This window comes from Cryphonectria parasitica (genome assembly GCF_011745365.1).
Source record: "Cryphonectria parasitica EP155 unplaced genomic scaffold M406scaffold_1, whole genome shotgun sequence".
Lineage (NCBI taxonomy): Eukaryota > Fungi > Ascomycota > Sordariomycetes > Diaporthales > Cryphonectriaceae > Cryphonectria > Cryphonectria parasitica.
In genome coordinates, this window is record NW_024468909.1 from 6,056,451 (window position 1) to 6,078,806 (window position 22,356).

General features: G+C 56.0%; 8 protein-coding genes across 8 annotated transcripts; 4 read left to right on the top strand and 4 right to left on the bottom strand.

Moving 5' to 3' along the window:
* Positions 1-813: 813 nt before the first annotated feature.
* M406DRAFT_15656 (uncharacterized protein) lies at positions 814-1,983 on the bottom strand (the record flags this gene model as incomplete). Its single annotated transcript, XM_040915399.1, has 1 exon — positions 814-1,983. A coding segment is annotated over one exon (1,170 nt), but the record flags the coding sequence as incomplete, so codon positions are not given.
* Positions 1,984-6,703: 4,720 nt separating this feature from the next.
* On the top strand, positions 6,704-9,917 carry M406DRAFT_272425 (uncharacterized protein; the record flags this gene model as incomplete). The annotated part of the gene is made up of 2 exons (XM_040918147.1): positions 6,704-6,993; positions 7,073-9,917. 2 exons carry the CDS (start codon positions 6,707-6,709, stop codon positions 9,831-9,833), a joined length of 3,048 nt encoding a protein of 1,015 aa, XP_040782006.1. The 3' UTR covers positions 9,834-9,917.
* A 2,554-nt stretch (positions 9,918-12,471) lies between these two features.
* M406DRAFT_35130 (uncharacterized protein) lies at positions 12,472-13,860 on the top strand (the record flags this gene model as incomplete). The annotated part of the gene is made up of 1 exon (XM_040922618.1): positions 12,472-13,860. The coding sequence occupies one exon, from the start codon at positions 12,472-12,474 to the stop codon at positions 13,858-13,860; it is 1,389 nt and encodes a 462-aa protein (XP_040782007.1).
* A 1,011-nt stretch (positions 13,861-14,871) lies between these two features.
* Positions 14,872-15,864, top strand: M406DRAFT_33445 (uncharacterized protein; the record flags this gene model as incomplete). The annotated part of the gene is made up of 1 exon (XM_040920941.1): positions 14,872-15,864. The coding sequence occupies one exon, from the start codon at positions 14,872-14,874 to the stop codon at positions 15,862-15,864; it is 993 nt and encodes a 330-aa protein (XP_040782008.1).
* Positions 15,865-16,016: 152 nt separating this feature from the next.
* On the bottom strand, positions 16,017-17,464 carry M406DRAFT_285918 (methyltransferase; the record flags this gene model as incomplete). Its single annotated transcript, XM_040918647.1, has 2 exons — positions 16,017-16,837; positions 17,086-17,464. 2 exons carry the CDS (start codon positions 17,462-17,464, stop codon positions 16,056-16,058), a joined length of 1,161 nt encoding a protein of 386 aa, XP_040782009.1. The 3' UTR covers positions 16,017-16,055.
* A 38-nt stretch (positions 17,465-17,502) lies between these two features.
* Positions 17,503-18,673, top strand: M406DRAFT_336580 (cyclase/dehydrase; the record flags this gene model as incomplete). The annotated part of the gene is made up of 2 exons (XM_040921165.1): positions 17,503-17,538; positions 18,095-18,673. 2 exons carry the CDS (start codon positions 17,503-17,505, stop codon positions 18,671-18,673), a joined length of 615 nt encoding a protein of 204 aa, XP_040782010.1.
* Positions 18,674-19,253: 580 nt separating this feature from the next.
* Positions 19,254-20,207, bottom strand: M406DRAFT_354677 (uncharacterized protein). Its single transcript, XM_040922971.1, has 2 exons — positions 19,853-20,207; positions 19,254-19,763 (listed from the first exon to the last, which is right to left on the bottom strand). The coding sequence occupies exons 1-2, from the start codon at positions 20,155-20,157 to the stop codon at positions 19,754-19,756; spliced, it is 315 nt and encodes a 104-aa protein (XP_040782011.1). The 5' UTR covers positions 20,158-20,207; the 3' UTR covers positions 19,254-19,753.
* Positions 20,208-20,271: 64 nt separating this feature from the next.
* On the bottom strand, positions 20,272-20,451 carry M406DRAFT_243494 (uncharacterized protein; the record flags this gene model as incomplete). Its single annotated transcript, XM_040916218.1, has 1 exon — positions 20,272-20,451. A coding segment is annotated over one exon (180 nt), but the record flags the coding sequence as incomplete, so codon positions are not given.
* Between the last annotated feature and the right edge of the window lie 1,905 nt (positions 20,452-22,356).

Here is a 22,356-nt window from a genome sequence, read left to right on the forward strand (position 1 = left end):
CCACGACCCCGGCCCGAACCCAGCTACGGGCCGCCATCTTTCATTTTCGTTCGTCCTGAACTGTTTGTTGAATCAAGCTAATCGTGTGATGGAGAATGGCTTAGGCTCTGAAATGGTGTGGATCTCGTTTGATTGGTAGTAAAAGCAGTGTGCTGTTTCGTAGCCTCGGCTGACACTCGGCTGACGAGAGCAGATCCGTCGAGTTATCAACTTGTCGACGTCCATTTTCCTTGATTGATTAAAATTGTATCTTTTCAGATAGTAAAGTTTCTATAGATCTAGCACGGCGGCTAGGTCGTGGATATCGTAGAATATATATATAGACATACATATATCATAATCAATCAAGCTCATTCAGCCCATGTCTCCTTAGAGAGGGCTGCCTATATGAATATTACAAAAGGCCTTCGTGCTGGCGTCCGCCAACATGATAGCACCAGAAACTCCGTCGCTTACAGTCTTCTATTACCGAAAGTTCGGCAGTCTTGCAGGTATAAACTCATCGTCATCTGCAGGTAGTCTAGGCCGGTCGTCTCCTAACTCTGTCGGGGGTTGAGGCCTTCTTCCCTCCTGCCTTTCCTCCTGCCCCTCCTCCCTCTCCTCCTCCTCCTCCTCCTCCTCCTCCTCCTCGTCGTCGTCGTCGTAGTCTTCTGGAGCACTCCCCTGGGTTTCATCCTGAACTTCTGGTGTGGTGGTGGTGGTGGTGGTGGTGAGGACTTCTGTAGGTGCCTTCTGGGGACTGTACGGTCGCGATATCTCCTCGACACTCAACATGGCACTCTTGGCTCTCGACTCAGACTCGCCAGAGCTATAGTTCTCACTTGCCGACAACCCACGCTCCCGGGCCAGCTGAGTGGCCGCCTCCCTCTTGCGGGCGATCTCTTGGTCCTCCTGCCGCTTGACCTCCTCCTCCTCGCGATGCAGGTCTTCGATCGAGGAGGCCATGAGCGAGTGCGTCGAGCTCTCCATGTTGGGGCTCGGCTCGCCGGAGCCTCTCCTGCTCTGCAGCGGGGACCTGGACGTGCGCGATGACAAGGTCGTTCCCGAGACCGTCCTCGACACCCGCCGACTGCCAGCTGGCCGTTTGCCCTTGGTTGTGCTGGACCGGTCGTCCACCCTCTCGAGGCCCACGGCGAACTCGTCATCAATCTCCAGAGCGTCTTCGTACTCTTCACCGTCGCTGGGGAACAGATCACCCCTCGACCTGTACGAGTCCGACGTGTCACCCGAGCCGGCTGTGCCACTTCGCTTCCTGTTCTGTGCTATGATGGTCTGCGGGCGGACGGCTTCCTCGTCTCCGCCGTCCGAGTCCAGCAGCGGCTGGTTCTCGTCCGGGTGACTCGACGCGCCGGGGTGGTCCTGCAAGAAGGCCGCGCTAGGTTTGTACCGCAGCGTGCCCCCAATCTTCCACGGCAGGCGGCCCAAAAAGCCCAGAGGGGTTGTGCTCGGTATGATAGTGGGGTCCTCCTCGTCACTCTTGCGCCTGCCGCCGCGTGTGCCGTAGCTCATGCCCCTCTTCCGCCTCGGCTGATCGCCGACCTCACCAGCATTGCTCCTCCTCGATGCGGCGCCGGACCCGCCGATCAGGCGGTCCCAGTCTTCCCCCCTGCTGGACGTCCCACCACCGCTGCCGCCTCCGCCGCCCCCGTGCAAGCCGCCTCCCCAGCCGCCTAGTATGCCGGGCCCACCCGAATTGGCGAGCAGTTCGTCGTCGTCGTCCCAGTCATCGTAAAAGTCAAAGGTGTACTCGGCGCGGGTGGCATACTGGTGATGCTCCCTGGCGCGGGCCCAGCGTGCGCGCTCGTCGCGGTTGCCAAAGCAAGGGGTAATGCAGGGCTCGATCGCGTCGCCAACTGCGCCTAGACATGGATTGATGTAGTCCTGCTGGAAGGTCCAGATGCCGGCGGCGGCGTTCTCGGTGACGGCTTCGGTGGTGTGGGAGATCTGGTTCCAGCGCTGTCGCAGACGCGGGTCTTCGAGGAAATTGGACATTGTGCGGTCGGAAGGATAGTAGGACGGGATGAGATGGGTGTATGTACGTGTGTGTGTGTGTGCGTGTGTGCGCGCGCTGCACGGCGCAGGACAGGACAGGCGCAGGGTGTTGTTGTAGAGGGGCTGACAGCCCCCGTTCAGTCGTGGCGTGGTATCGGTATCGTCACTGGAGGGAGGAAGGGAGAAAAAGGAGATGGGTCGTGTAACAGAGTCGTGAGATCGAAGGGGCGGGTGGGATGCAACACCCTCTGGTCAGTGTAGCAACAGCAGCGGCAGAAGTAGTATTAATAATAAAAGAAGCAGAAGAAGCAATTGAAGAAAAAGAGAGGTCGAGTCGTAAGAGCGTCAATTCGACCAACGAAAGTGCCACGGACGACGAACCGCATTTGAGTTTGTAAAGTATCGGAGCCAACTCGTGTCAGACCTGTTCGTCGAGGACAATAACAAGTGACAATGACGTACAGACTCTGGCACCTGCTCAGCAGCACACTTAAAAAAGAGGACCCTTCAACTAAATAAGCATGCGCCCGCTGCTCAGAGTTGAAGATGTCGAGGTCTCCCGACGAAGGGACCTGGAGTGTGTGCCATCATTGAAAAATAGACAAAAGAAAGGGGGCCTCAAGAATCGAACAAGACGAACTGGTAAGGATTGTTTGTAGCTTAGGAACCTTTCTAGGATTCCAGTCAGTCTGATTGGGGGGGGGGGGGAAGTACCGTATGTTGCGAACTGTGCAACCAGCCTAGACAACTTTCGTGGTTGAGCCTCGGGCTGATCAGTGTAAACCTTTGTCGGCACGAACGAGAACCCCCATTGGGCTCCAAAACCTCCCCCAGGCTGGGGCCGGCGAGGGGGGCACGCCGCCGCAATGAACCGTTCCTACCTTACTTGAAACCGCCGTACTGGAGCCCGAGCCTGAGCCCGAGCCTGAGCCTGAGCTGCCTGCCAAGATCTTTTCCCACCCGCCTCACCACGATGATCCCCTTACTACTTTTTTATTTCATTATAGGTCATTCTTCTTATTATGAACCTGATTATCATAATCTTGTTTCCTTTCACGTTTTCCGTTTCTTTTCTTCTCCTTATCGGACAGGACGAGGGTGGGAAGAGACAAGGGGAAGACAATAGTATGAGTACTGGCACAGCAAAACATATATCCTTAACTCGCCGAACTCAGAAGACATCCATCCCTCTCTACTGGGCTCATCCTACCTCCTGCATTCATAAAACTTGTAATACAATAAATACTGTTGCTCGGTCATAAATTCTTGCTACGTCATTTGAGCATATATCCTACAGCATAGCGCTCAAAAGGTATACCAAGAAACTATCTCGTCTTGACTATGCAGCTCGCACAAGGCTGTTGAATAGCAAGCACCTCAGGGCTGACAGTCGGAAACATGTAACAGGTACTAATAATCCTGCCACATGGAAGGACATCTCCCACACAGATGCCACACACACACAAACATCGTGAACCCCTCGGAGAAAACGCTTGCTCAGCTCTCCGAACGTAGGTATGACTTGGGGGAAAGCGTCGACGAGCCAGAGGCCCGTGCAAACAATACAGAAGAGCGCAAGGCATGTGTGCCAGAGGAGGACACCCGGGGGGGGGGGGGAGGGTGGCTAAAAGACCCCACACAGCCAGAACGAGCCCCATCCCCCTCTTAGTGGGCGCCATTGACTGTCGCCGTTTGGGGGGCAGGAGGAGGCCGCTCTGGGCCGTAGGGCTGCTGTTGATGTTCAACTGGAAGTTGGCCCTGGTGAGGTCCTTCGTCCTCCGTCTCCTCGTCGTCTTCCTCATACTCCTCCTCGTCCTCCTCCTCGTCACCTTCGCTGCCCTCGTCGCCTTCCTCGTACTCTTCTTCGTCCTCCTCATACTCGCTTTCCTCACCGCCCACCTCGCCCTCGCCCTCGGTGTAACAGCCCTCCACCGTGCCCTGCATCCCCTGTGGGATGCCCCGCCCCTGCTGCTGCATCTGTGTGATGATGCTCTTCAGCTTCTCGTTATTTTTGCGCTGGTCGTCGATGTCCTTGAGATGTTTGTTCCTCTCATCGGCCATCTTGAAGATGTTGGAGTTCATCTTCTCGTGTTTGCGCTTCAAATTCTCATTTTCCTTCTCGAGCCGCTTTGTCTTCTTGGACATGTCCTCCATCTCCTTGCGGAACGTTAGGAACAGGTCGTTGCTGTTGTTCAACGTGTCCTCCACTTGTTTGAATTTATCCACATAGACATTCAGCTGGGTCCGGAGTTCGGTCTCAGTCTTGGAGAACGTCTGCACCTGCGCATTGAGCTGCCGGGCCCGCGCTGCCTCGGCCTCGGCCGTCTTCTTCTCCTTGTCATACTTGGAGAGGTGCCACTGCAGCTCAAGCTCTTTGGTCCGCAGGAGCGCGTTGAAATGCAGCTCGCGCAGCTCGTACTGCTCGATAAACGACTTGAACCGGGCCCTGAACCTGCTAAATTGTCAGACCGGAGATCCCGAACCGCTAAGACGACGACAAGATGGAGACGGTGCACACATACAGATCATCGAGGCCCATGTCCACAACTTGCTTCCTCGGGTTCTCCTTCTCCTCCTGGTAGTCTTCCAACGTTTGCAGCAGCTGTGCGTACTTGTCATCCCAGGAGGTCTCGTTGCGCCGTTGCGTGTCGGTCAGAGTCTTGTTCTCGTTCTACATATCCAACAAAAAAAACAACATGTCCTGCGTCAGCATAAATCACAACGGTGGCGGAATTGTATCCCTCGGGGTTGATTGTGGTGTATAAAGACCTTAAGCTTGTTGTTCTCCTTCTGCAGCTCTCGGCACAGCTTCTCGAGCTTCTCCTTCAGCCCGTTCTGCTTCGTGAGTTCGGAGCGGACGGAGTCCTTCTCCTTCTGCAGCTGATCGGCCCTTTTCTTGTTCTTGATATTTTCCCTCTCATGTCGTTTCATTTCGGCAAGCAGGTCGGAACATCGCTTGGTGAGATGCTCAATCTTCTGGATCTCGCTCATCTTGGCCGTCTGGGAATGTAGTTCGCGATTTGCCTTCTTTACCTCCCGCTCTGTTTTATTTTGAAAGAAAAAAAACAGCATGTCAGCAAGCACACTTGGCACAGATATGATCATGACCCCCGCTTCAATCCATCGTCATCTATCCCCGCCTCGCCCTCCGGTCATGAGACAAGTTGGTCTGTGTCGCAGGTGGCGCCCACTGCCTGACAAAATGAATAGAACGACGTGTAGGGCTGCTATCCTACAGATTCCACCGTACACACACACACCTCCTCTTCCCTTGAGAATTTGGGGGGGGGGGGGGCTAGAGGAACAGCAAGCATCAACACGCACCGATCTCAGCCTCCTGGTCCTTCTCGCCGGCGGCATCATGCTCAAGCTGCGATATACGCTGGGCGAGCAGTTTGGACGTCTCGTTCGAGTCGAGGGGCTTCTTCGCTTTCGCCCCGGCGGCCTTCTTGCTGTTGGCGGTACTCGGCGCGGCGGCGGGGGGCGCAGGAGGCGGCCGAGGCTCCTGTCCTCCAAGGGAGGGGGCCACATGGTGGTGGTGGTGATGGTGGCCGTTGGGGACATGTACGTGCGCAGGCGAGACGTGATTGCTAGTGATGGGATTACTGGTTGGGCCGTGTGTCGTTCTGGTCGCATGGGGCGCGGCAGAGGCGGACATCTTTCTTCGTGGAGGCAAGCCAAAGCCGTGGTGTTTGTAGCGGGAGAATAGGCGGGAGAGACGTCAGTAGTGTGGCTATGGGAGCTCAGCTGGATGAACCTGTCCTGATCGCTGATCAGGTGGTCATTGGCGCGGCGGGGACGGGCCCGTGAGGTGGTTGGGATAGAGCGTTTGTCTGGTGCTGGTGTTGGTGTTTTGCGGTGGTGCCCTGTGAATTAAGGTCGCTGGTTGGCCTGGCGTCGTTTGGAAAGACTTTTTGCGGGAGGTGAAATGAGGTTCTAGCGGGTGACTAATGGCTGGGGCAGTAGTTGAGGTTTAGCAGGGCCACTCCGCTGAGGGCAGTGGTGTTCCACAACCCAAAGCCTCGTTTTGCAGGGGGCTTCGTTAGTAACTTACCAGTCACAAGGGCCGAGCCCAAACGGGCTCCCTTGACATGAAAAAGGGGGGGAAAAAGCAACACTGCCGCCAGGCTGCATTATCATTCGATGGAAAGTAATTGGTTGGGAAACTACGTATGTATTTACTCCTGGCTGCAACTCTCAGACGCAAAACGAAAGTCCTGGTGTTCCACTCTGCATGACCAAATGACAACCATAGATGATTTGCCCACCAGCCACAAAGTGATGACGGGGTTACCAGGCGAGGGACTCTTCCGCGCTCACAGGACCCCACCTCGCTTCCCTGGGCCCGGGTCTCAGTTAGGGCACCCCGCCATATCAGGGCATCGTCCCTAACAGGTCCGGGGGGGCATGCCCCTGTAGCTCGGCCGCAACTCACCGAGACTAAAGACGTCACTCAGCGGCAGCTGGAACAAAATTTCAGACATCTCATACATGCCTCATCTTTAGGCTCACCTTTCTAGGTACGAATTAGAACACTGCCACACTTCGGCCTCATCACCCGTCCGTCCTCTTCATTGGCAGAAATAGCTCTGGCTATCCGAGGCGCCTGATTTGACTGAGCAGTGTGTTTCTTCTGCCTCGAGCGGGGCGCAGGCGGGAGCAACAAGCAAGGGCTTGACTTGTCAAAGTCACAGTCACACTCATGTCATCGACAATGCTGCGCAGCGCTGCCAACAGCGCCAAGAGGGCCGTGACGGAACTGTCACAGTTTCCCAAGGCGGGCGAGAAGCTTCATGGCTTCACGTTGCTCCGGACCAAGCATGTGCCAGAGCTCGAGTTGACAGCCCTTCATCTGCAGCATGACAAGACTGGCGCCGAACATCTTCACATCGCCAGGGACGACAGTAACAATGTCTTCTCCATCGGATTCAAGACCAACCCTCCGGATGACACTGGTGTACCACACATCCTGGAACACACCACGCTGTGTGGAAGTGAGAAGTGAGCTGATTGCCGTCTTTTCAATGTGTGGATGGTTTTGAGAGAGAGAGAGAGAGCGCCTCAGGCTGACAGACCCCAGGTACCCGATCCGAGATCCATTCTTCAAGATGCTCCCACGCACCCTCTCAAACTTCATGAACGCCTTCACAGCATCAGATCATACCTTCTACCCCTTTGCCACTACCAACGCCCAGGACTTTAAAAACCTGATGTCTGTCTACCTTGATGCGACGCTGCACCCGCTTCTGAAGGAGACCGACTTTACGCAGGAAGGCTGGAGAATAGGGCCCGAGAACCCACAGGCCATTGCCAGCGGCCAGGATGCCAAGCCCGAGGACCGCAAACTCGTCTTTAAGGGCGTTGTGTATAACGAGATGAAGGGGCAGATGTCTGATGCTGGGTATCTGTACTACATCAGATTTCAAGACTATATCTTTCCGGATATCAACAACTCTGGTGGCGACCCTCAGAAGATCACCGATCTGACATACCAACAGCTGAAGCAGTTCCACGATGAGCACTACCACCCCAGCAATGCCAAGCTGTTCACGTATGGAGATATGCCCTTGGCCGACCACCTGCAGGAGATTGATGCCCAGCTCCAGGCATTCGAGCGGATAAGCGGGGATATGAAGATTCACCAACCCGTTGATCTTAGCGGAGGGCCCGAGGAGGTCACCCTAGAAGGGCCTGTCGATCCGTTGGTCGATGCCAACAGGCAGTACAAGACCTCGGTCTCATGGGTTCTTGGGGACACAACGAATATTGTCGAGTCTTTCTCCCTGTCGTTGGTGTCTGCTCTGCTTATGGATGGATACGGCTCGCCGCTCTACAAGGGTCTCATCGAATCTGGGCTAGGCATCGATTGGAGCCCAAACACCGGCTATGATAGCGGCAATGCTCGCGGTATCTTCTCCGTGGGCTTAACCGGCGTACAGGAGAGCGACGTGCCAAAGGTCAAGACTGAACTGCAGAAGATCCTGCGTGAGGTGCAACAGAAAGGGTTCGAGAGGTCCAAGATCGACGGCTACCTGCACCAACTCGAACTTGGTCTCAAGCACAAGACGGCCAATTTTGGCATGTCGATGCTGCACCGGCTGAAGCCGAAGTGGTTCACCGGTATCGACCCCTTCGACACTCTTGCCTGGAACGAGACCCGCGCTGCATTCGAGGCCGAGCTGGCCAAGGGTGGCTATCTTGAAGGTCTCATGGACAAGTACCTCCTGAACGACAACACCCTGACTTTTACTATGTCACCGTCGCCGACATTTGGGCTGGAGCTGGTGCAAGAAGAGGCCGATCGCCTCGCTACCAAGATAGAGGCCGTCAAGAAGCAAGCTGGTGGCGAGGAAGCCGCTCAGAAGGCTCTGGAGGAGAGAGAGCTTGAACTGCTCGAAGAGCAAGGCAAGACAAACACCGAGGACCTCAGCTGCTTGCCTAGCGTCCACGTGAAGGATATACCGCGGCAAAAAACGCCGCCAGTCTTGCGAGACGAGGTGATCAGCGGTGTAAAGACACAGTGGTACGAGGCGCCCACGAACGGCCTTACCTATTTCCGTCTCCTGAACATATTGGACAACCTGCCTGACGAGCTGCGATCGCTGGTGCCGCTCTTCACCGGGGCCATCATGCGTCTCGGTACTAAGGACATGACGATGGAGGAGCTCGAAGACTTGATTAAGCTGAAGACAGGTGGCGTTTCCGTCGCCTATCATTCAGCTTCTTCTGTCACCGACTTCACACAGGCATCGGAAGGCTTTGGATTCACCGGCATGGCTCTGGACCGGAACGTGCCACATATATTTGAGCTTCTGCGTAAGCTGGTGGTGGAGACCAACTTTGACAGCCCGGAGGCTGTTCAACAAATTAGGCAGTTGATACAGGCCTCTGCGGATGGTGTTGTCAACGACATCGCCTCGTCTGGCCACTCCTACGCCAGGCGAGCCGCGGAGGCTGGTTTGACCAACCACGGGTACCTCAGTGAGCAGAATGGCGGCCTGTCGCAGGTGAGGTTGATGACCTCCCTTGCGAGCCGGGCTGAATCCGACCGGCTCGAAGACGTCATGGCCAAGCTCAAGCAGATACAGCAACTGGCAATGGCGGGTGGCAACATTCGGGCGGCCATCACTTGCGGCAGCGAGGCTGTGCAAGCCAACACAACCGCATTCTCTCAGTTCCTGGGGGCCTTCTCCTCCTCTTCCCCTCTCAAGCTTCCCTCGCAGCCCACGCGCAAGTTCGAGCGCAGCATCAAGACGTTCTATCCCCTGCCTTATCAGGTCTATTACGGGGCCCTTTCCCTACCGACTGTCTCGTACAAATCACCCGACGGCGCACCTCTCCAGATCCTCTCACAGCTCCTCACACACAAGCACCTGCACCATGAGATCCGCGAGAAGGGTGGCGCGTACGGTGGTGGCGCTTATCACCGGTCAACAGACGGTCTGTTTGGATTCTACTCTTACCGTGACCCGAACCCGACCAATACACTGAGCATCATGCGGCGTGCGGGCCAGTGGGCTGTCAACAAGCAGTGGAGCGACCGCGATCTGGAAGATGCCAAGATCAGTGTGTTCCAAGGCGTGGACGCGCCTGTCAGCGTGAATGAGGAGGGGATGGGCAGATTTGTGTATGGCATCGACGAGGCCATGAGGCAGCAACGACGAGAGCAGCTGCTTGATGTCACCAAGGAGCAGGTGAGGACGGTCGCCCAGAAGTACATCGTCGAGGCGTTGGACAGGAAGGCCGAAAGGGCTGTATTCCTCGGCGAAAAGGCCTCGTGGGTGGATGCGGAGTGGAAGGTGGAGGACATGAACGTCAACGGCGGCCAGGTGGATGCTTGATCTCCTGTGAGTGGGCGGCGACTGTACGACGAATTCAACGACGTGCCCTGTGTTCGCTGTTCACACAAACTGTACAACATATCCAAAAAAGAAAACATAGAAATGATACCCATCTCCCACTGCTATCCCCAACCCCCCGGGCGTCCATGTTGTAGAGGGGGTTAGGTATGTAAAGGAAATGAAAGAGAAGAAAAATCAGCGTCCAGATACGATACGTCTTCCTGCCCGGTTCCTTTCCACAGGGACCGTCATGGCTTGAAGACCACAGCAAGGCGCGAGATCAAAATATATCCTGCACAAAACGAACCGCGATCCCCTCTCGCTGGTGGATGCGGCTGGTCCGTCTGGCTGTTGATGCTCATTCTTCAGACCCGTCTTCCTCAGGATCCTGGATGTACGGACTATGCAATAGAGTACATGCACTGCCCCCTTCAGCGCCCTCTTTCAACGTGTTTCGTTTTGAAAAGATCAAGAATCTTGTGGCGTGGTTCATTTCTTTCTTTTGGTACGGGTACAGTAGCAATTCCTGTAATATTTAGGTAAAAAGGGTACTGCGGGATGCTGCTGCTGGATGAGACAGTTGAAGAGCTGCATAAAGATCGCCTAGCTACCTAGTAACTCAGGACAGGATGTGATGTACATCCTTGGAGGCAAAGTAAGAAGAACCTTGAACAGTTCAGGTCGGGGAAAAGTGGTAGAGACATTTCCTCATATCTTCTTCAACCAACTTTCGTTATCATATTGGCCCCACTATGAAGACACTACGTCACGATCACTGCTGGTCGATTGGGAGGTGGTTGACTGATGTGCAACTGCGTCACAGCGGGTCTGCCATAGAGTTTATTTTTATTTCCAGCAACAAAGGTGTTCAGGACAGCCAAGCCATCGCAGAGAGGTGAAACTGATCGATCCATATACACTTACTCGAGTGTCTTGGTCTATTGGCACAAATAGAAAGAAGAAAAAAAATTAGGAGGGGTTAACAACACCAGTGGTCAGTGTGATGGTTGCATTGTCATCCCCCCCTCCCCCCATCTTTTTCAGAGATTCACATGTTTGCTGAGGGATTTTCACACGTTGGACAGCAGCTGGTAAGCTGATGCTTTGGTAACTAGATAAAAGGACCATGTTGTGATAGGTGCAGCAGAACCTGCCCGGTCAAAAATTTGCTTGTGAGCTTGTGTGGCCTAAAAGAGGAAGAAAGGGCTATACGTGGTCGGTTTTTTTTTTTTTTTTTTGGTTGGTCGCGGTGGATGGTGATGCTTGCGTCGAGGCTACAAGGATTTGGAGGGAGAAGACAACGATTGAAAGAGATACTCTGAGAATGTGCGTAAATCCAATCGCCCTGACACGTTGTTCGATCTTCACAATCGACAATGGGGACAAGTCTCGCCCTCACCGACTGAGAGCTCCCCCTCCAAGACTAAGTAACGAACCGCCAAGTTCACCTCTGCCAGGCCCCACACCAAAACAAGCTCTACCAATGAGTGAGAGCCTAGAGATTTCAGACTAGAAACCGGCCAGCCAATTCAGGGAAAAGGGAAGGGCAAAGAAGAAAAAAAGGAGACGTTCTGTTCTGGGCTATCTGCAGGACCCACCACTTGGAAATTCGCTCCCCCGCCAAAATCAAACATCCACCCCCCCCCCGACATCATCGATCTCTCTTCGTTTCTTTGTTTTCCCGTCCCTCAACTCTTCTCAACAACACAGCTCCCTCCACCTCCTTCTCTCTCTTTCCACCTGAATAATCACGCCTACGGATTTTGACAACCACACGTACGGTATACGAATTAAAGCATCTGTCCGGTGACTCATCACCAGGTACGTTAATCTGTGGCGCTTGGCAGTGGCTGTGGCACAACCACACACCCTGTTTCGAGATTTTGCCTGTTTTCTCGAGATCGACGTCGCCCAGCCTTGCCCTCACAATTTTTTCCCCTGCCACCCCGCGCCCACTTGGCCTTATTTTCCCTCACCACACAACAACAACAACAACACCACACGATTATTTCTCTTCTATAAAATCCCTTCCTCATATTCACAGTCTTGCGGCCTCACGCGCAACCTCACCCTGCTCATGAGCAAGCATAGCTAACAAGCTGTCCTCCTGAGCAACAGACTCCACTATAAACAAGCCCCCTTCAATAGGGACTCGCCTTTGGTCTCCATCAAAGGCACACCGCTACGACGGCTTCCTCGGCCGTTGACTTTGTCTCAGATCAAGATTTCGGCCAGCGAAAGAACCCTCACATCATCAACGTGGTCCCTCCTCCCACTGCTGCTGAACGTTCATAAGCATCTCGACTTCTTCGCGCCGTTGGACCCTCCCTACCACCAAAAGGTCCCCGAGTTCCACCCCCCCTTTCAGCTGCCGCATAAGGGGACTTCTGAGCCTCTTCCTCTCAACGAGGGAGAGTCGCGGAGGCCTCGCCAGTCCATTGAGGGATCAGTTTGCTACCGATTCCGACCCCCTTAACACCACCCTCGCCGTGTCGAGACTTTTCCACCAATAAAACAAACAGGTTTCTCCGGAACCTGTCCAGCAAGCTCACCGAAAGGACATCAGAGTCCCTCACCAGCTTCTTCTCGGATCCCAACAGCTACCTCCCGCCCTCCAGGACAGCCTTGGGATATGGTTATGGCAGTTACCCTCGTCGATACAATCACACCTGTCGATTACATCAACAGTCGAATCTTTACTTCTGCCATCAAGTCTGTCAAAGGCAATCATGGCGGTACAATATTCGATCATGACAACAACAATCACTACCGTGGCCATGTCTCGCCCAAGCATCTGATCGGCGAGGCCTTGCGCCAGCGCGTGGAGAAGATTGATCACGAGGACTGCGAGCCCGGCGAGGAGGATACCTTTTTCGTGGCGGACCTCGGCGAGGTGTACCGGCAGCACATGCGGTGGAAGCTCAACCTTCCGCGCGTCAAGCCCTTCTACGCTGTCAAGTGCAACCCGGACCCCCAGCTGCTGCGCCTCCTGGCCAGCCTGGGCACTGGCTTCGACTGCGCCTCCAAGACCGAGATCGAGCAGGTCCTCCAGATGGGCGTCAGCCCCGAGCGCATCATCTACGCCCAGCCCTGCAAGACCAACTCGTACGTCCGCTACGTCGCCAACCAGGGTGTTCGCCAGATGACCTTTGACAACGCCGACGAGCTCCACAAGATCGCCAAGCTCTACCCCGATGCCGAGCTGTTCCTGCGCATCCACACGGACGACTCGTCCAGCCTCTGCCGCCTCAGCCTGAAGTTCGGCGCGTCCATGGACATGACGGAGGGCCTGCTGCAGACGGCGCACGAGCTGGGCCTGAAGGTGGTCGGGGTCAGCTTCCACGTCGGATCTGGGGCTTCTGACCCTGGGGCTTTCCTCAAGGCGGTCCAGGACGCCCATGCTGTCTTCCAGCAGGGCACCGCGTACGGCTTTGACATGAAGACCCTGGATGTCGGCGGTGGCTTCTGCAGCGATGAGAGCTTCGAGGAGATGGCGGGTGCCCTCCGGGCTGCCCTGGACGAGTACTTCCCGGCGCACTCGGGCATCCACCTGATTGCGGAGCCTGGTCGCTTCTACGCGTCGACCGCCTTCACCCTTGCCTGCAACATCATTGCCCGCCGCACTGTCGAGAACCAACCCGGGGGCGACAACAACAGCTACATGGTGTACGTCAACGACGGCGTCTACGGCAACTTCAGCAGCATCATGTTTGATCACCAGCACCCGGTGGCCAACATCCTGCGCGCCGGGGGCCAGACGTACTACAACACCAAAGTTGCCAAGCCTGTCACATCTGACGGCACCGAGTACAGCATCTGGGGCCCGACCTGCGACGGCATCGACCGCATCAGCGAGAGCACCCGCTTCGACAAGACCCTGGATGTCGGCGACTGGCTGTACTTTGAGGACATGGGAGCGTACACCAAGTGCTCTGCCACTCGTTTCAATGGGTTCTCTGACAGCCACGATGTCATCTACGTCTGCAGCGAGCCAGGTGCCCTGGCTGTCATGGACGGCGGCATCTAAGGCAGATGGATGTTGTTGGATTGCGTGCGTGTTATCTTGCTGGTGTAGAAGGAGGAGTAGAGAGATATGGGAGGATGTTGATAAAAGTTGCAATGTTTTCTGTCTCCTTTTTCCTTTTCCTTGACCAGATATTGCTGTCTACAAAAATAAAAATAAAAATCCAGGGTGGTACATTGGTGTACAGAGTGAAGAGGGGTATCAGAAGGTGTAGATTTAAATCGAGGGTTAGATGGGGTTCTATTCTCAATACACATAGTTCACATTTGGATTAACCTCGGGTCTTTTTCAGTATCTTGCCTCGTATCAAGTCCCCTCATCGTCTTGCTGGCTACGAAGTCATTACCGTAAAAGGATGTTGGCAATGTGGCCCAGAAGCCGCTGACGCAAGCTCCACAGCAGACAGCTCATCGTTCCCTCTCCCGGAGCAGGAGCAGCGCAGAGAGATGCCTCGGCTTGGATCCCTCCAAACCACACTCACCCCCCGCATTCTCAAAGGCCGGGGTAGAATTAAAGTATTGCAACTCCAACGGCCATGTCTACCATTATGATACTCTCGTCTCGGTTTCTCCTTTTTCTTTCTTCTTTTCAATGTTTATCTTTTTTATATCTTGAAGAACAACAACTACATAAGACATTATCCATCACCACAAGTTTGTCCATGAAGGATCTATTCTTTAATATTGTACCCTGTATCAACAAGTCCTGCTACACTTGAGTAACTGAACCGACCTGCTTTGTCTCTCCACCATTTTGTATTGGTACCTCGTCAAAGTAGCCTCTTGCTGGCCACGCCCCATATCAAGACAATAATTAAGCAAGAAGAAGAGAGAGAGAGAGAGAGAGAGGGAGAAAAGAAAAGAGAGCAAAAGAAAAGCAGCCAGAACCACAGCACACACACACACACACACACACACACACACACACACAATGTCTCCACCACCACAACAAGGCCCCATCACGACCCCTCTCACCACACTCCTGAGCATCGCCCACCCGATCCTCCTCGCCGGCATGGCACGCACCTCAGGAGGCCGCCTCGCAGCCGCCGTGTCCAACGCAGGCGGGCTGGGGGTGATCGGCGGCTTCATGTACACGCCCGAGCAGCTCCGCGAGATCATCGCCGAGATGAAGGCCAACTGGGCCTCGGCCGACCTGCCCTTTGGCGTGGACCTGGCCCTGCCCCAGGTGGGCGGGTCCGCGCGCGCCACCAACCACGACTACACGGGCGGGCGCCTCGACGAGCTGGTCGACATCACCATCGAGAGCGGCGCGCGCCTCTTTGTCAGCGCCGTCGGGGTCCCGCCGCGCGCCGTCGTCGAGAGGCTGCACGCCGCCGGCATCTACGTCATGAACATGGTCGGCCACCCGCGGCACGCCGTCAAGGCGCTCGACGTCGGCGTCGACATCCTCTGCGCCCAGGGCGGCGAGGGCGGCGGCCACACGGGCGCCATCGCCAGCAGCGTGCTCATCCCGGCCGTCGTGGACGTGGCGCGCCGGTATCGCCCTGCGATGCTGGGCGGGTCGCAGACGGCGCTGGTGGTGGCGGCGGGCGGCATTGCGGACGGGCGCGGCCTGGCGGCGGCGCTGATGCAGGGGGCTGTCGGCGCGTGGGTCGGCACGCGGTTTGTGGCCAGTGTCGAGGCCGGCTGCAGCGAGGAGCACAAGAAGGAGGTCGTCAGCTGTGACTTTGACGGCACGGACCGGACGCTGGTGCTCTCGGGCAGGCCGCTGCGCATGAAGGTGAATGAGTACATCCGGCGCTGGCACGAGAAGCCCGACCGCATCAGGGAGCTGTGCGACCGCGGCGTGGTGCCTATTGAGTATGATATCGAGGAGGGTAATGATGTGGACCTGCCGCACCTGATGGGCCAGGTCGCCGGGAGCATACAAAAGGTGCAGCCGGCTGGGGAGATTGTGGCCGACATGGTGAAGGAGGCCGAGGGCATGTTGAAGCTGGCTGGGCAGTATCTGGGGGAGGGAGGGGGCAAGAAGAGTAGGTTGTGATGGAAGGGGGATTTGTTTGGTGTGACCTTGATCACAATACCTTTTCATATCCAAGATATAAAGCACTTTTGGATTTCTCAAAAGTATCGTAATGACAAAACATAACGGTCAAACTAGAGGAAACAACATGCAATGCATAGAAAACATTCTTTAAAGACGGGAGAAGAGGCCACCCGACACAGCTGGTTTCTTTATTTCTTTCTGAATCTACCCTGAAGCCAGCACCGATACATCTTCAGCCGGCGAGCGCGGTTCACCAGCATCCGACGATCAACGCCAAGGTCCTCTATATCAAAAAGAGGCCCCGCCTCCTGAGCAACATCTGTCTCTTGGGCCTTATCCTCGGCAGTTTCGCCCTCCTGGGATTTGTCGCCGGTCCAGATGGACGCCAGCTCGTCCTTCTCGAAGAAATAGACACGTGTGCCGTCGCCACGGATGTAGAAGTTGTCCTCGAGGTAGCGACCTTTCCTGAACCTGACCTGTGCGAGGTCCCCCCTTCCATAGTCGCGGAAGCAGACCTCGCCGCCGGGCTTGAGTACTCGGTGCACATTCTCGACGGCCTTCTTCCACTGCAGCGGCGACAGCGCAGAGAAGATGAAGATGAGGAGCGCCACGTCCACAGAACCCTCTTCCAGGCCGGGCGGGAGCTCGTCGGACGCGATATCCCACACGTCGGCCTGCATGTGCTTGGTGTCATAGCTTTCGTGAGAGCGCATGACCTCGACGGCCTTCTTGGAGAAGTCACAGGCATGGATCTTGAGCTGAGGGTTCTTGTTCTGCGCTAGGATGGGAAACGCCGTGTTGCCGGCACCAGCGCCTATCTCTAGGAGTGTGACAGGGCCGGCGTCCTCACTGATTACCTTGCCGAGCACGGGAAACTCCTGCTGAAGCCACTTGCGGTTCTTGAAGAAGTTGGCGGTATTGTTCTTGTAGAACAGATTCCACCACTTGGCAGGGTCCGAGTTGAATCGATCTATTTTGTAAAGGTCAGCCAGTGTGTACAGAGCTGATGTGTGTGTGTGTGCGCGTGAACAGAAATAGGTTCAAGAGACAAAAGGCAGATCAGATGGGAGCGAAAGACTAAAAAATACAAAGTAGTCATCATGAAATCAGATGAACTATGCTATGTTATGTAAATCATCACATGGAGCCTTGCATGCGCAGATGCGCAGTGCGATGTCAAGAAAGAAGGAGGGGATATGTGTGTGTGTGTGTACATACGCTTGTCAAAATCAGACACGGGAGACTGGCGCTGCATCTCGTACTGCTGTTCAGCGTACTCCTTGTAAGCATCGTCAGTCTCCACGTGGTCCCAGGCATTGAACTCGAACGGGTCATCGCCGTCCTCGAGGTAGCGCGAGCCAAACTGAAAAGGATCGGTCCTCTTCTGGTTGTACTGGGGATCGTGAGAGCGGTGGGCAGGCACAGTGTCGCTGCTGCTGGGAATGATTTCTAGTGACGAGACAGCTGCTGCGAGCTTCTCCTCCTCAGCATGAGCCCTAACCTGAGGCTCTGCTTGGGGATCAGCCTGCGCTGCTGAAGGAGGTGAGGCCACTGGAGGAGGGGCAGCCTCTGCTGCGACCTCTGTCGGTGCTGCCATCATCTCCTCGCTGTTGCCGAGAGTACGATTTTTTGGTAATGCCCAGATCAGTCCATAGATTCAATACTCTCTTGGTGATTGTGGGGATGAGAGACCCGACGCTGACGCCAACACAGCATTGCTGTGAGAAAGATACAGGCAACGCGTGGGAAAAGAAAGGTCGAGAGGAAAACGGAAGTGGAAAATTTCAAGCTACTGGCTTTTTTCTTGTAGCGAAGTCCAGGCGCTGATTAGATTTCGGATGTGGCTTGAGTAGTATTCTAGAACCCCTGACCTAGCCAATGTGTGGCTTGTGAACACGGCTCAAGAGCGGGTCGAGCTGTAGCCGAAATCGGAACCGACAAAACGACGTCAAAGTCCCGAGACTGACCATTTTCCAAAGTCCAACTTCTTTCTTCTTGCCTAAGGAATCACAGACCAGGCCGTCATGATCTCTTCATAACACCACACACCTCTTACCCAAACCTCCCTTACCTCCTCAGAATAATGGCGACAAGAGACCCACTACGCCCAATAGCCAGCCTCCTAAGGCACACCCGCCCACTCATCCGAGCCTCCCTCCCAGCCGCCCTCCACCACCACCACCCCCGCCGCCCAAGCCGCCGAACCTTCCTCAACGCCCTCCTCCAGTCCGACCAGCCCCTGGCCATCAACGTCACGCGCACGCTTCCCTACCCGCGCGAGAGGCTCTACGACCTCATCGCCGACGTCGACTCGTACTCCCAGTTCCTGCCGTACTGCCAGCACAGCCGCGTGACGGCATGGTCTCGGCCGGACGACACAGCAGCAGCAATAGCAGACCCGCAGCACAGGCAGCGGCGGTGGCCAGTCGAGGGCGAGCTGACCATCGGCTTCGGACCCGTGACGCAGTCCTACACAAGCAGGATCGTCTGCGTGCCGGGGCGGAGCGTCGAGGCGCTGAGCGGGAAGGACGAGCCCGAGGTGGCGCGCAAGGACGGCGAGGGGAAGAACCCGTTCAAGAGGCTGGTGACCAAGTGGACGGTCGAGGATGCGCCGGTGCCCAGGGCAGCTGGTGGTAAGCCGGGAGAGGACGGGGAGGCGTGGACCAAGGTTGATCTGGACCTGAGCATGCGGCTGGAGGACCCGCTGGTCCAGGTTATGCTGTCCAAGGTGGTGGACGAGTCGGCTGCCAAGATGATTGATGCCTTTGAGCAGCGGGCGAGGCAGCTGTTTGGCTCGGCGCGGTGATGCAGACGTATACAGTCGTGTCTCTTGCTTTGATGGCCGGGGGATCTATACTTGCCTTCGTTGGAAAGGGAAATAGAGAATGGCATGTTCTTGGGCTATAATATAAAAAAGGCTTCTGGCCGCTACGGGAACATAAATTGTAATATTATGCGTTGAGAAAGAGAAATATAGGATTATCCATCACTTGATCAACCACATTTGCACAAGACTCTGCACCTGTACATTACTACCAGACCCATGAATCATCAAATTCACATTTCGGAATTTCATCCTCTTCTCTCGAATATCTCTCATCAAAACAGAGAGTACACGGGCCGTGGTAAAGTATGACCCAGCTAGGATCAACAACACTCTATACACGTCGTTGTAAGCAGCTGGGGTCGGTGATAGATTTAATCCCAAAACCTCGTCTACACACATCAAGAACCCAACTTCAGAGCGAGACCGTCCAAATTGTATTAGACTGGTCCGAGAAGCATGATGGGTAGTCCTCTCCCTCCTCTCCCTCTAACTTGTGTGCACGAGCACAGAACCCACTTCCCAATAGCATGCCCACCCTTTCCTCTCCTTGTCTGCCCGTCACGATGCCCTGCGTCCCAGCAACATAAAGTCAGGAAGAGTATTTGTTCCTCCAACCTTGGAAGAGCGTTCTTCCACAGACCTGTATCTGTTTGATTGGTGATGCTGAGAAGAGAGGGTGCGAGAAAAGGTAGCTACCCAGCTCCCTCTTTTCTTCTTCTGTTCTTCTTATTTTCTTATTTTTTTTCTCCTCATTTTGTTTCAACACATTTATTTCATCTCTCATCCTATAATCATCTCATCATCTCATCACGTCTTTCCATCAATGCATATACTCCCCCGCTGCCTTCTTCTCAAGAGCTTGCTACTCGAGAAGAACCCAAAGAAAATGAGAGGAGAAACATAACAAGGAAACAACAACAACGAAAGATGCACAAAAGCGAAAAGGTATCGTTGTAGAAGGAAAAAAAAAGACCAATTAGAACAGACACCCGCCCCCCTCCTTTTCCCCCCTTTCCGCCACACAAAAGGAATGAAGAAGAAGAAAAAACCATTCTAGGTTCAACGTTTCCTATAATTATGTTAGCCAACAGTGCAAGACATACGTTCTGATGTAAAGAAGAAAATGGGGGTGCAGTGAAAGGGATGACGACAACTCACTTCTTGGAAGATTTCCTGGCCGGCGCACCGCCTCCAAACCAGCTCATAGCCTTCTTCTTCCGATCCCCCGATTTGCCCCTCTTGCCCTCGCGTCCGACATCCACAATGTCCACCCCGCCATGTCCCGGCCTCGGCCCAGGCTGGCCATACACGGCGAACCGTGCCCCGTCTGGAGGGACAGGTGGCCTCTGCTCCGCCATGCCGGGCATGTTCATACCGGTAGCCATGCGCGGCGGGGCCTGCTGCGGACCGTAGCGGTGTGCACCACCGCCTGCAGCGGCAGCCTGGGCCTGCCGGCGGAGCATGTTATGAATAAAGGCCTGCCGCTGCTCTGGTGGGATGTTGGGGGGAATGTGCATGGCGGCCTCGGGGAAGCCATGTCCTCGGGCGCCGCCGTGTCCGCGGGCGTGGCCTCGCAGGGGGTGTTGCTGCAAGGGCCACATCTTCATGGTGATCTGCCAGCCCGGCTGGATGGTTGTGTCCCAAATCTCCTTGAGGATGAGTTCTCCCTCGGGCCCCTCTAGATCGTAGTGACCCTCGTGGACGTGTGGGCCGAGATCGTCAATGTGTTCGAAGGCTTGGTAGATGAGGCGCTCCATTGTCTTTGAAGAGTAAAAGATTTCTGTTAGAGGAACTGATGTATTGTGAAGGAGGAGGAGAAAAAAAAAAGGGAGGGGTGAAGGGCAAGGGGAGGAAGGATGATACGTACCGGCCACTTGGAGGCCAGGCGGAAGGGGAAGCTGTATTTCCTCCCTACAGCATCCTTGAACTTGACGGGCTCCTTTTCTTGCTCGCCGCCGGGCGCCTTTTCCGCGGCGGCCTTCTCCTCGGCCTCTTTTGCCTCGGCCAGGATCCTCTTCCTCATCTCCTCGTCGTCTCTTTTCTTCTGCTCTTCTGCAGCCGCGGCAGCCTCGGCAGCAAGGCGCGCCTCGTCGGCGAACCGGAGCTTGGCGGCAGCCTCGGCCTTGGCCTGGTCCTCGGCGGCCTTCTTCTCCTCAGCCATCTTGGCCTCATACTCCTCGATGGCCTTCTGCTTGGCCTCCTTCTCGGCGAGCTCCTTGCGGGCCTTGTCCTCGGCGGCTTTGGCTTCGGCGGCGATCCTGGCCTCCTCAGCAGCCTTCTGGTCCGCCAGCAGCTTCTCCTTGGTCTGGGTCTCGATAAGCAGGCGCTGCTTCTCCAGCTCCAGCTTGCGCTCCTCCTCGGCGGCCTTGGCGGCCTCGTACTTTTCGCGGGCGTCGCGCTCGGCCTTCTCCAGCGCCAGCGCGTGTTCCCTCTGCCGCTTCTCCTCTTCGCGCCTCTCGTGCTCGATGCGCTCGCGCTCCTCGCGGGCGGCCTGGGCCTTCAGCTCAGCCTCCACCCTGCGGCGTTCCTCCTCGACCTTGCGTGCCTCCTCGAGCCGCTCCAGGGCTGCCGCCTCGGCCGCGATCCGCGCCACCTCGATCTCCTTCTTGGCAACCTCCTGCGCCTCTCGCATCGCCTCCATGCGGTCCTTAAACTGCCTCTCGGCGTCCTCGCGGATCTTCTTCTCCATCTCAGCCTGCCGCTGGGCCTCGTCTGCCTTGGCCCTGTCCAGCTGCAGCTGCTGGAGCTGCATCTTCATCCTCTCGAACTCGGGATCGGGCCTCCGGTCTTCAGGCTCTGGCGTCTTGGGGGCGCCGACTGTGGTGGCAGGCGGGGCTGCAGGCGGGTTTGAGTACATCATGTGCTGGAGGTGGTGCGGCATGCCGTAGCTGCCATGGCTGACGGGCCCTGCGGCGCCAAAGTAGCTAGCAGGCGGCTGCTGGTACGGCAGCATCTCATGACCGCGCTCGTAGTACCCGCTGTGCGGGGTAAATGGGTTGCTGCCGGCCCAGGGCACGACCTGTCCGCCGTATGGCGAGGGGTGCCCAAACCCGCTGACGCCGCTGTGTGGATAGCCAGGCCGCCTGTGCGTGTCGTAGTAGGCGGCGCCCGGCGGCGCATAGTGGCCGCGCGGGTCGGGATAGAACTCGGATGTGTTGTCGCTGGCCATGGCGCCTGGCATGTAATCGGACCCAGGCACAGGCGCAAAGGGAGGGGGCGCGTGGATCTGGGGTGGGTGGTGCTGGTGGGCGCGTGGCTGGCGCGGGCGAGGGATGCTGTGCTGGCGCGAGGGGTGACGCTGCCCGACACGAGGACGCGCCCGGTCGCCAGACTGGGCTTGGAAGAAGGGCTCTGCAGAGGCCGAGGCGGAGTCGTCAGGGTCGATCTCGCCGCGCGGAGGCTCCCAGCCCTCGTCTTCTGTGCCTGTGTCGTCGTCTACGATGGAGTCCGAGTGCTCCTGGTCGTACTCGTCTTGTGTGTCGTCCTCCTCGTCGGTGATCGATCCCGAGTGTGAGGACGGCCGGCTGCTTTGGTGAATTCGAAGCCTTTCTCTATAAGGGTGGGAACCAAAACAAGGCAGAGAGTATCATCAGCTAATGTATCTCGACAGTTAAAGAGGAGGGACGGAGGAGAGGGGTGAGACCTAAACTAGGGCGGACAAC

Coding starts and splice junctions, on each gene's coding strand:
- M406DRAFT_354677 (XM_040922971.1), bottom strand. CDS start 20,157: ATGCTCCGCCGGCAGGCCCAGGCTGCCGCTGCAGGCGGTGGTGCACAC.